This window comes from Macrotis lagotis, chromosome 3, assembly GCF_037893015.1.
Source record: "Macrotis lagotis isolate mMagLag1 chromosome 3, bilby.v1.9.chrom.fasta, whole genome shotgun sequence".
NCBI lineage: Eukaryota > Metazoa > Chordata > Mammalia > Peramelemorphia > Peramelidae > Macrotis > Macrotis lagotis.
In genome coordinates, this window is record NC_133660.1 from 28,480,513 (window position 1) to 28,493,346 (window position 12,834).

The 12,834-nt window shown below is 35.2% G+C and overlaps 1 protein-coding gene across 1 annotated transcript in view; it reads left to right on the forward strand.

Moving 5' to 3' along the window:
- FAT4 (FAT atypical cadherin 4) overlaps positions 1-12,834 on the forward strand; it is a 210,511-nt gene that overhangs the window by 109,461 nt on the left and 88,216 nt on the right. Inside the window, exons 5-6 of the mRNA XM_074231539.1 lie at positions 7,647-8,569; positions 10,133-10,307. Of these exons, the coding sequence (XP_074087640.1) occupies positions 7,647-8,569; positions 10,133-10,307 (1,098 nt within the window). The remainder of the gene's footprint in view (positions 1-7,646; positions 8,570-10,132; positions 10,308-12,834) is intronic.

Genomic DNA, 12,834 nt, shown 5'->3' on the forward strand with positions numbered 1-12,834 from the left:
GTACAGATAGAGAAAGGTTCAATCAACAGAGATGGAAATGGTTGTGAGTATGAGATGCCAGTAATAAGCTTATTAGGTCATGGTGAGGCTGAAGGACCACTAGGACATTCTGACAAGAATGTTTAACAGTGCATGTAGAGATACAAAACTTTGGTTTGGGTACACAGATGGGTTGTGTATAGAACTTTGGTAGTCATTTATGTCAACATAATTGTATCATTGTGAGAAGATAAGATCACTAAATGAAAAAAAGAAGTAGAGGAAGAAAGCCAGTAGCCTCAGACAGTTCCTGGAGGAATACATGTACTTGGTGGATAAGAGAGTCTATGAGATAGATATTGATCCTACAGAGGAAGCTAAAAAAGAGCAGAAAGACAAGAAGATGGAGAACTTGGAGAAATAAGTGCCTTGGAAGCAAGGAAAGTAAGAGTGTTTGATGATGTCAGAAATAGTTCAAGGGATAAGAACGGGGAAAAAATCATTTGGTTTAGCACACAAGAAGTTCGAGAAATTAGTTTTCTTACAGAATTAAATTTCAAGGGGTTGAGTGATGAGGAAATGGAGATAACAAATGTAGGTGAATCTTTTTAGAATTTTATTGGTAAAATGAATGAGAGATATTAGATGTTAACTTGAGTCAATAGCCAAGTAGGGTCAAGAAGAAGTCTTTGGTAGTTTGCCTGGTTATGTTTTTAGTATAAGCCATGATTGAGTATGTTTGAAAGTAACAGAGAGTAGGACAGTACACAAACATTTATTAAATGCTTTCTATGTGATAGGAACTATGTTAAGCCCTGCAGATATTGGGGGGGGGGCAGTATCTGCCCTTGCGGAGGTTTAGTTGGGGGAAATGACATAGTTAAAAAGTGTCTGTCATAGGGGTATGTGTGTGTGTGTATGTTTAGTTCTTGGTAAAGTTTGAAGAGTGGGAAAGGGAAGCTACATGGGATATGGTAGAAAGTCCAGAAACAAAAGAAACAGGAGTAGAATGAAGGTTGACGCACTCTTTTCAAAGAGAAGAATTATCTGTAGGACAGCCTGCCAGAAATGAAAAAAGAAAATGATTGGACAAAGCATCAAAGAAACAACCATCTGAGGCTGAACTGTCTGTTAAATGCTTTGAGTTATAATCTGTTTTCCAGGAAAAACAATTGTAAAATTTGAGAGATCAATATATTGAATAATTAATCAGCTAAATGCACTAGGATATCTTTATTGGCTTTTGAAATATTTTAAAATGTGAGGGCTTAATTAAGAGTTCTTTAGGGTAGAAGGTCCCTCAGGGCCATTTATTCCAACAGTGCTGGTCAAGGATTTCCTTGATGTTATCCTCAATAAGTGGTAATTCATCCTTGGCTTGAAGATCTTGCAAATTTTATCTAAAGTTTCTGAATGGTTGCTTTCAGGACTAGGATCAGGATGAGGGGAGTTATGATTTATTCAGGTTGAATTGGAGAAAACTCATTGATTTATAGATGGAGACACTCAACTGGGATACATTTTATCTCAGAATTAAAATATTAAAATTTAGGAGTGCAATTGGTAGAGGATGTAAGGTTTGTTTGACATGTTAGAATTTCCTAAAACCTCACCTAGGTAGGGCAACTTACTGTAGACCACCGTTTATGTTCTGTTTCTTTAACTTGGGCTGTTTGATATTTCAAGTAACCTTGTTTCATTGTTTTAGTACTGAATACTTTGTCAAAATAGTTTCCTGCCAAATGACCTGCATTATTAAAAGAGTTCCTGTTCTTCCTACTATTCAAAGATAATGATAAGAAAAAAAGTATTTTGATTAAATTGTTTACTGGAAAATCACTACCCAGTTATATGTCAGCATGTTCTCTATTTGACAAGTTGTACTATTTTTTTAGATGAAGAATCTGAAACCCATGAAGATTCAATAATTTGCCTATGATCACAGAGGAAATGTCAGTGGTGGAATTGATACCCAAGGGCATGGGACTGTTGAATCAAGAGGGTCTTAAAACCAGTAGCTTTCTAGACTATATGAGGACCACAGAAGTCAACACACACACACACACACACACACACACACACACACACACACACACACACACACACTTCAGAATATGGAAGAGTCGAGTTGTGATGGTAGAATACTTTGCATATCTGGCCCTTCTTTGAGTTGCAAAGTATAGTAGGCATACTACATCTTTTGCAGCCAGCAGAGATATAATGGGAGTAAATTGACTGCACTTTATGGATTTCTTAATCAATGAAGATCACCAGATAATACAGATAAAATCATTTTCTTATTGGCAAGTCCAAATCAAACAATTGAATGAGTTGCAAGACGCAGTTCAAAGCAGTGAGATTTAGAGAGATTTCTTGACCAGCTACCTCTTAGACTAGAGTACTCTGAAGTTCCTGGACACTAGATAGGGCACTTGATTTGAAGTCATAAAGATCCAGTTCAAATATAACCTCAGTCATATATCAGCCATGTGATAGAGGTTAAGTCGATTGTTCTTTGTCTGCCTCAGTTTCTTGATCTGTGAAATGGGGATTATGATCATCTTTTTTCCCAGCATTGTTAAAACTTTAATGTGCTTCACACAATTGAATGACAATTAGTAGATTTTTAATAAATGCTTATTCCATTCTCTCAACTTTCCCTTATCTATGTAAAGATAGATGATAATAATAATACCAATACTATTTGCAACAAAGATTAATTATAAACCATAAGTCTAAAAAGCTGCTAAAGAGTGAATTATAATAAAATTAGAAAAAACAAGTTATTTATAATTTTATATACAACCCTTCCCAAAATGTGACAAATTCAATCAATGGGTGATATAAAAGTTATTGGAATATTATGGGAATATTTTCAGTACACTGACACTGTACAAAACCAAATTGTCTCTGAGGCTATAAGATGGAATATAAAAGCTCATCAAATATTTATTCCAACATGAATGGACAAAGTATAGAATTTCACAATAATACATTTATACTATTTGTGAGTTTAGTATTCTGTGCTGAGAAAAATGGTTGTGAACAACACATTTTGAAAGATAACACAAATGTTCATAACTAATTCTGTGTTTTAAAATGTCAGCATATATTTTCTAGATGTATAGCATTTGTACAGAATCACTAACCAAACTTGTCAGGAATGAAAATAATTCTTTTTTCTTTGATAAACAGAGAAAGAGGGGCAGCAAGGTGGGGCACAGTGGATAGAGCACTGGCCCTGGAGTCAGGAGGGCCTGAGTTCAAATCCAGTCTCAGACACATAATAATTACCTTAGCTATGTGACCTTGGGCAAGTCACTTAACCCCACTGCCTTGCAAAAAAAAACTTAAAAAAAGGAGAAACAGAGAAAGAGAGACAGAGACAGAAAGAGATAGAGACAAAGAGAAAGACAGAAACAGACAGGAAGGAAGGAAGGAAGGAAGGAAGGAAGGAAGGAAGGAAGGAAGGAAGGAAGGAAGGAAGGAAGGAAGGACAAAAGAAAGAACAAAAGGATGAAAGGAAGGGAGACAGAGAATGAAAGAAAGAAAAAGGAAAAAGAAAAAAAGAGATGGCTGCCTGTCCCTATAATTGCAGAGATTCAATTACAGTCACAGGATGAGTGGGGTTCATTTGATGCCTTTGTTGACTCTTCCTTATATGGAAATGGAGAATTTTATGAAACATTCTCCACTGGTTGACTTTCTGACTCTCTTTCTTAATTAGTGCAGCTTCTGTAGTTGCTTGCTTGAACAACTGTGATTCAAGCACAGGGAATTCCTTTCCCCCTTGCCATTTATTTTGGTGTTTGTATTCTTAACCTAATGTAACCCCAAGTTAAGCAAAATAGCAATTTCTGACTCCATGCATGGCTGCTTTGGTTTGTTCTAAAGTGCCCCTCTTCTTTGATCTGCTAAATGCTATCATATCCATTCAATGTAGCAACATGTAAGTCCTAATAAAAATAGTAAGTACCCCATATGGATAAGTCTCTATGTCAAGCCATGGGGATGCAAAAACAAGATAGTTTGAACCCTCTATGTGATGACATAAAACTTATACATCAACATTTTTTTAATTGTATCTGAAATATTTTCCAGACAGAGATAGTTGATGTCAGGGAAGACGTTTTAGAGCAGTTAATTCCTAAACTTTCCTTCAAAAGAATCTAGGGGGGCCTATGAGACAGAGACCACATTCCTAACATGAGTGCTATGAGGTCTTAGCATTTAGATTTATCCCTTGGATCTCATCTAATCTCAGCCCCATAACCCCATTTTACAAATAAGAAAACTAAGATCCTAGAGGAAAGGTGATTCATGCAATACCACACAGGCCATATATTAGTCTCACAACCAGAGTCACTTAGTAATGTCATGTTCATGACTTGTAAAATTTAAATAGATTCACAGTTTGTCTCCACTAGAGAATGACAACTATCTTGAATTCATAGATAGGATCATGAAGTTGAGACAGAAAAGATCATAATAGCTGAGTCCAATTCTTTCATTTTACAGATGAGAAAAGTGAGACACAGAGATTAAGTAATTTGGAACTCTAATATCATAAGGGTAGAACTGGAACAATCTTAGAGGAGGCCAAGCCAGTGATGTTCTGCAACAAGGAGACTTGCTGCTTAACCAAGAAATTCCATTTAAGTCACTTTCTGTATGGTCTAGCTCATGGAAAGAGTTCAGTTTGTCATCAGAAGACCCAGTTTTAGGTCTTTTTTTGCTAGTTGTTTCTATGTGACTGGGCAGTTCTTAATTTTGTTGAACCTTAATTTGGTACTTGTATGGAGTTGGACTAGATTCATTCTAAGTTCTCTAATAGTTCTAAATCTGAAATCAGAAGAGGCCTGAGTTCAAATCTAGCCTCAGACAGTTACTGACAGTTTGATCCTGGGTAAGTCATTTGACTCCAATTGTCTCCAAAAAAATTAAAAATAAATAAATAAATCATAAGAATTTTCCTGTACCAATTATCTCCAATTTATACTGTCTGTAGTTTGGTTTTACATTGTTGTTTGCATGTTGTCTCCCCCATTTTTCTATGAGATTCTTGAGGTCAGGAATTGTTTTGTTCTTGATGGATTTTTGTTGTTGCTATCACTATTTTAATTTTTTTTGTATGTTGAGTACTTAGCACAGGACCGTGTGTATACTGGGCACTTTATAAATGATAGTAGACTGAACCATGCCTTCATTTTTTTCACATATGGTATAAATAACAATTTGTCATTTGCTTGATCTTGGACATTTAAAAAAGAGCATATAGGTCTGGATGGCATCCTCAAGAGTCCAACTTACTCATTTTACAGAAAGATAGACTAGGGGCCAGGGGGAAAAGGATACTTTTCCAATATTATTTAAGTTTAAGAAGAAGTGGAGTTTGAACCCAGGTTTCCTAACTCTAGAATCCAACCCCAATTGGTTTAAATAATATTGACAATTTTTTCCCATTTTTATTATTTGTTTTCACAACAGAAATCTATTACACTTTTTGAAGTAAAATGGTGAAATAGAAATAATACTATCAATCAGAGGGTTCCAAATGAATTCCTTTATATGTGTGTCATAGAGGCCATCCTTTCATAGCCAATCATCACATATCAATTCTTAGGACAAGTTGTGACCATCCAACAAAACACAAACAGCTTGAAAATATAATTAGATTTGTTTTTATGGGCTTCTTTGTGTTTTGCTATTTCTCTTAGGGGTGCCTGTCCAATCCTTCTCTTGCCTCCATAATATAATAGATGACATTTTTATAGCATTTGAAAGATTTGCAAGATGGCTTTCATAATTTATTTTTTTCATTTGATCCTCAATGGCCCCATAGAGTCAGTGCAATATGTATAAAATGAGAAAAGGGACTCAGGTTCTTGGTCTTTTCAGCAATGGAGGAATTTAAAACAAGATCTCCCTTATTTCCTAGTCTGAACACAAGCATTTATTAAGTGATTATGTACCCAGAAAGTGTGCTAAGTGCCAGAAATTCAAATACAAGCAAAAAAGGAGGCCCTGACCTCAAGGAGTTTCCATTCTGATGATAGAAGTCACATGAAAAGATGCTGTAAATGGGGGGGGGGATTGGGAGAAGTCACACAAGAAGGGAGATCTTGTCAAATTGTCAGAATCATATCTAGGTAGGGAACATGGGCTTCTTCTGAAAGGATTCATAAATGACAGAAGAGGACTATCATTGTAATAAGATGTTCAAGACTGAGAAGACTCCCCCTCAGTACTTAGGAAAGTTTTTAGGGTACAGTGTCCATTGGGCTATGCTATCTCTCATTTCTAAACCCTTATTATCAAAAGAATAATCTCATGTGTTTTTCCATTCTTGGAACTCTCTCCCTCTTACCTCCACATGACTTTCTATAATCATGTGCCTCCATTGACCCTTGGATGATTCACAGTTTTGAAACATCTAAGATAACATCATTCAACAAGTAGTAGCCATGCTTGGACAGGTGAATAAAGATGTCACCAAGTTATCCATTTGTGATGCAGCTTGTTTGGGAACATTAGGAATACTGGGAAACTCTCTTGAGTAATCCATTTTAAGGTCTCTTACTTAGTTCTAGACCCAGTTACTCAGGTAAAATGTGCTTGAGACAGTATCTGAGCTCAAGTCTTTCTGTTTTCAAGTTCAGGGCTCCATTTGGTCCTCCCTAACCATCCCTCCACCTGACCAATTGCTTCCTTTTTTTGGCATAATTAGATGAGGTATGCTCTGGTTGGTATCGCCATCAGTGTTAATTAGTCTTCATTTATAAAGAGAGGCAGCCAGGGCATAGTAGGTAGAGAGTTGCCTTCAGCTTCAGGGAGATCTGAATTCAAGTCTTGCCTATGACACTGGCTCTCTGACCCTGGGCAAGTCACTAAACTCATTGCTTTAAGAAACTCTCTAGGATTCAGTTAAATTAACGGTATCAACTTCCATTAAGAGATGACGTTTCCCCATCTGGGCAGTCTTATGTAAATGAAGAACAGATCAGAGCCTTCTACCTTTCCTTTGTAAAATTATTTGAAATGGAATAATTCATTCTGAAAGACCATTTCTTAAATGTGCTCAAAAAATGTAAAAGCATCCATGACTAATGCCATACATCAAAAAATTGTATTACCCATCTCTAAAAAATGTATCAGACTGAAATTACTGAGGTTGTTACATGCCTTCTATTAATGTTATTCACTTAATAGCTAGGGTTTGATCAGGGAATTGTAGGATAGTTGACATCTATATAAAACTTTTTATATATATTAACTCCTTTTGATCCTCATTACAAGTCTATGAAATTAGAACCATAGGTATTAGAATAATTTTTCCCTGGCCATAGAGCTAAAGGAGATTGGAGTTACTGTATTTTTACTCTGGAGTGGTTTTTTCCTCTATGTATTGACTGGAATTATTAGTAGTTTTTTAATACCAGAGTAAATAGAGTGATATATGGAGTTGTTAGGCATATCTCTTGAGAGCATAATGTAACTTGTAACTACTTTTATTTATGTATGTATTTAGTGGAGATACCCAACTAATCAAATCTTATTATTCTTGGTCTAGAAATTAGCAAGAATGCAACTACTAACATTTATTATAACCTAGGTCAATATCATTGAAGGAAAGTAATTCTTTTTTTCTTTTTTCTTTTTCTTTTCAGGGTTTAACTCCCAGTTATCTTACAGCATCACCTCAGGGGACAGCCTTGGCCAGTTTACTGTTGACAACAATGGTATTCTAAAAGTCAAGCAGACTTTGGACCGGGAAAGTCAATCCTTCTATAACCTGGTTATTCAGGTTCATGATATGCCTCTTCCTTCAGCCTCTAGCTACACCAGCACTGCTCAAGTGTCTATCATTCTATTGGATGTTAATGATAATGCCCCAACTTTTATTTCCCCCAAACTGACTTATGTTCCAGAAAACACCCCCACGGATACTGTTGTATTCAAAGCTCAAGCAACGGATCGAGACAGTGGTCCCAATAGCTATATTGAATATACACTCCTGAATCCTTTGGGAAATAAGTTCAGTATTGGGACCATTGATGGAGAAGTGAGACTCACTGGGGAGCTAGATAGGGAAGAAGTTTCCAACTATACTCTCACTGTAGTAGCAACCGACAAAGGACAACCGCCTCTCTCTTCATCCACAGAAGTGGCGGTCATCATCCTCGATATCAATGACAACAACCCTGTTTTCGCACAGGCTCTTTATAAAGTGGAAATTAATGAAAACATATTGACTGGGACAGACATAGTGCAAGTCTATGCTGCTGATGGAGATGAAGGAACCAATGGACAGGTTCGCTATTCCCTCATCAGTGGAAATGAAAACCAGGAATTTAGAATTGACTCTGTGACAGGGATCCTCTCTGTAGCTAAACCTTTGGATCGAGAGAAGAAACCAAAATACTCATTAACTGTTCAGTCAGCAGATCGGGGCAGCAGCCCCAGGATGGACACCACCACAGTGGACATTATTCTCTTAGATATTAATGATTTTGTTCCTGTATTTGAGCTGTCACCATATTCAATCAATGTCCCTGAGAATCTAGGTACCCTGCCAAAGACAATTCTTCAGGTCAGTACAGTGAAATGAGGCAATTATTGTTCTTTTAATCTTAAGGTAATGTTTTTTTCTTACAATGTCTATTTGTGCCTGCATATTTAGCAAAAGCTTTTAAACCCAATTACTGAGGAGGCTGCAGCTGGTGGTTTTCAAGCTCAGGAGGTCTGAGCTAAAGTGAACTAAACTAACCAAATGTCTGAAATATGTTTGGCATTGATATGTTGAGTTCCTGAGAATGGGGGAGTTGCCAGGTTGCCTAGGGATGGGTGAATTGGCTAGTTAGGAAATGAATCAAGTGAAAGCTCTTCTCATTTAGGAGACTGTTCTTTAATCCTTTTGTGAGATAAAAGAAATTAGTCTTTTAAAATCTCTACTTAAAAATTCCTCATTATTTTCTTTTTTCCCTCTCTATTTTGTGTGCTTATGTACACAAACATACATGCATATGCACATCTATGTGGACATACATATATGTAGAATATATACATAATAATCCACAACACTATTTCTCTAATTGCATGTTGCTGAAAATGACAGATAAGAACTTCAGATCAAAATAAGAGATTCAATTTAAACTAAACAAAATCCAGTTTAGCAGATACAATAGTTATTCTATACAACAAACTATGGTCAACACTTTGTATACAGAGTCAGAAATGAAAGAATCACTACTTTCAAGAAGTGTATATTCTATTAGGAAAAAAAACTAGCACCAACAACTAATTATTAAATTTTCAGCACAAACATCTACAATTCAGAAACTGGAAATGTACAAATCAGGACTTTATTATACTATTTACTGTATAATATATTATACTATTTACTGTATAGACTTAAAAATTAATAATTTAGATTAAATTTTAAAGAGTATGCATGTACTCTTTTTCCCTCCAGGGAATTCTGTTGTTAGGGAACTACCAGGGATTACCTGGAAGTGAATAAAGCGATGCACCTAGTTCTGTGAAGTTTCAAACAAACCAGGAAACAGATGCAATATGTAGTCTTCTGAGAATCCAGTTTCTGCTCTCAATAAAGGAAGGTATTGAGAGGTCTTCTGTTCTCCAGTCCTTCAGTGAGAGGAGAGAGGAGATGTTAAGGAGGTGATGTTATGAAAGGCTGGCTTCAGAATCACATTGATGAGCTAAGAAAAAGTGAAATATCCTGAGAGACAGAAGTTGAAAAGTACTGGTAGATGCAAAATGGAATATTGCTTCATGTACACAATCTGAGTTCAGCCAAAGGGTAGTAGAGGGCTCAGAGCAACACTAGACAGGTAACTATAAACAAATGAATAATAATAGTGATAATGATAATAATATTATCTCTTAATTTTACTTAATTAGTACTTATTATTATTTGTTATTTAGATAACACTTTAAAGTTTACAAAATGCTTTCTTTTCCTCCATGATCTCATTTGATTCTTACAATCCCTTGGGTACATAATTTGTTTTACTTTTATCATTCAGGACAGACTCTGCCTTATCTATTATAACCTTCCTTTCTTCTCTACTTCCTTTCCCCCCCTTCCTTCTCCCTTCACTATTAGCTGTTTTACATGTTGTTGCTCTTCTAGGTTGTAGCAAGAGATGATGACCAAGGATCTAACAGCAAACTGACATACATGCTCATTGGGGGGAATGAAGATAACGCCTTTGTTCTCTCAGCAAGTGGGGAACTCAAAGTGATACAGAGTCTTGACAGAGAAACAAAGGAGAAATGCATCTTGTTGATAACAGCAACTGATACAGGTGAGTGGATAAGAACAGAGGGCACTTCCAGATTTACCTGGCTTATTCATATATAATAGACAGATAGGAGATTTATTCCTTTTACAATTTTTATTAAATTTGTGATAATCAAACTGAATTAATTATACTTTTAACAAATACAGCACTCTTTTGATCAGTATCTATTTTGAGGAAATGATATTCTGACCAGAAACTGTTTGGAGGATAGAGACTTTGGCTGAAGACACCATTTTCAAATCCCAGATCTGTTGGCTACTGCTGTGGTCTTAGTTTCTTTACCTCTAAATAAGGCAGTTGGAAAAGATGTCCTGAAAGTTTCTATCCTGATTTGTTATTGTGATTGCCAAATGGCAGAAATGGAAGTACAGTATTCTTATCCTGGCAACCATGAATATGTTTTTCATATTTTGATAACTGTATTTACATGTTTTTGTTTTTCTTTGTAATGTTTCATTTTTATTTTGTGCATTTAAAGTCATTCTTCTGAGAAAATGTTCATAGCCTTCACCAGAAAGAAAAGAGATCAATGCCACAAAAAATGTTGATTTCCTGATAAAATCATTTTACAACTCAGAGTATAGTTCTTTTTTAAAACTTTTATATTTTTTCCAGATACATTAAAATAATTTTAGCCTTTTTTTTACAAATTTGAGATTTAAATTCTCTTATCCCCTTTCCTGACAAATCATTTTCAAGCCAAGCAATTTTATAAAGTTTAGACCAGTACAGTCATGCAAAACATAGTTCCATATTAGTCATATTATAAAAGAAAACAGACCAAAAAAACAAGAAAAAGTTTTAAAAATAGTATACTTTGATCTGTATTCATCTATCATCACTCCTCTGGAGTTAGATAGCACTTGTCATCAAAATTTTTCAGGATTGTCTTGGATCTTGATATTGCTGAGAATAGCTAAGTCATTCACAGTTAATTATCATACAATATTGCAGTTCCTGTGTACAGTGCTTTCCTGGTTCTGCTCACTTTGCTTTATATCTGTTCATGTAAGTCTTCCTGGGTTTTTCCAAAACCAACCTGTTCATTATTTCTCATAGTACAATAGTATTCCAATATAATCATACACCACAACTTGTTCAGCCATTCGCCAATTGATAAAAATTCCCTAGTTTCAAATATTTTACCACCACAAAAAAGCTGCTATAATCAGAGTATTGTTCTTTAAGTAGTAATAAGAGTTTGCATCATTATCAAGAGGGAAGTAATTGTTAAACCAGAGCCATTTCTGTGGAACTTCAAAAGTATTTCTGTTCTAGCTCAAACTTTCAGGGAATGCTGCACTGAAGTGTTGATGTTTCCCTGACATTCATGTAGATAGTTTCTGATAACTACAATTTGTCTCCAGAGGGATCAGTTAGGCCTCAACAAGGCCATTATTTTTAATGTTTTAAAACACTTATTTTATATGATCTATAACAAAATTAATTAAAGTGTTGTTTTCCTTTGAAATGAGTACAAGGTGATTCTCATGCCACATTTTTAACAAGAAAAGCCCATCAGAAAGTTAGGAGGGACATTCTTTAGAGATTTAAAAATACTTTATGAACTTTCAACAAAAAGGCACTCAACTGTTTACATGGAAAATAATGAATATCTACAATCATAAATCTAGAGTTCTTTATGAATGATTCCTATGTCTTCAATATTTAGTTTAAAATTTTAATTAATATAATTGACTTCTTCTAGTTGTATTTTCTTAACTACCCATAATTCAATATGTATATATATTTACATATGACATATATACACTTATCTTTAGATTCTTCTTTTACATCATTCTTTTACACCTCAAAAATTAGCAAAGCTACAAATCTGGATTTGATATATTGGTTTGATCATTGTCTAGACTTAAGAAAGAGTTGAAGAAGACACAAATTTTTGCTGTTGTTGAGTCATTTCAGAATTCATGCCCCTTTTTAAGTGTTTTCTTAACAAAGATATTTGAGTGGTTTGCCATTTTCTTCTCCAGTTCATTTTACAGATAAAGAAACTGAGACAAACAGGATTAAGTGACTTGCCCAGGGTAAGGTCTGATTTGTTTAAACTTAGGAAGACAAGTCTTCCTGACTGTAGGTCTAGTGTAGTACCTACTGTACCACATACAGCCCAAGATCACATAATAAATAGAATGAGGATTTTCCATCTCTAAACCCAGAATTCTTCTAACTAGATCATGCAAATAAATCATGAATCCACAAAAGGGCAGGAGGTAGATTAAGTTCTGAATCTGAAGTCTGAAGTACTGAGTTCAAATCTCACCCCTGTCATGCTACCTATAGTGACCATGATGAACAAATTGCTTAGCCCAGAAGCATCAGGCATATAGCCAGTGGATCACATGTACTTAATAAATTCCAGCATACAGCCCAAATAAGATTTAAGTATATTTGTGAAATATTTAAGGAAATAAAAATACAATAAACATAGAAAATGTTATTATATGGTTTTCTAAGTCAATATGTAGTCCCTGGGGATAGTTGGATGATGTTAAATGGCTATGACTTCTAT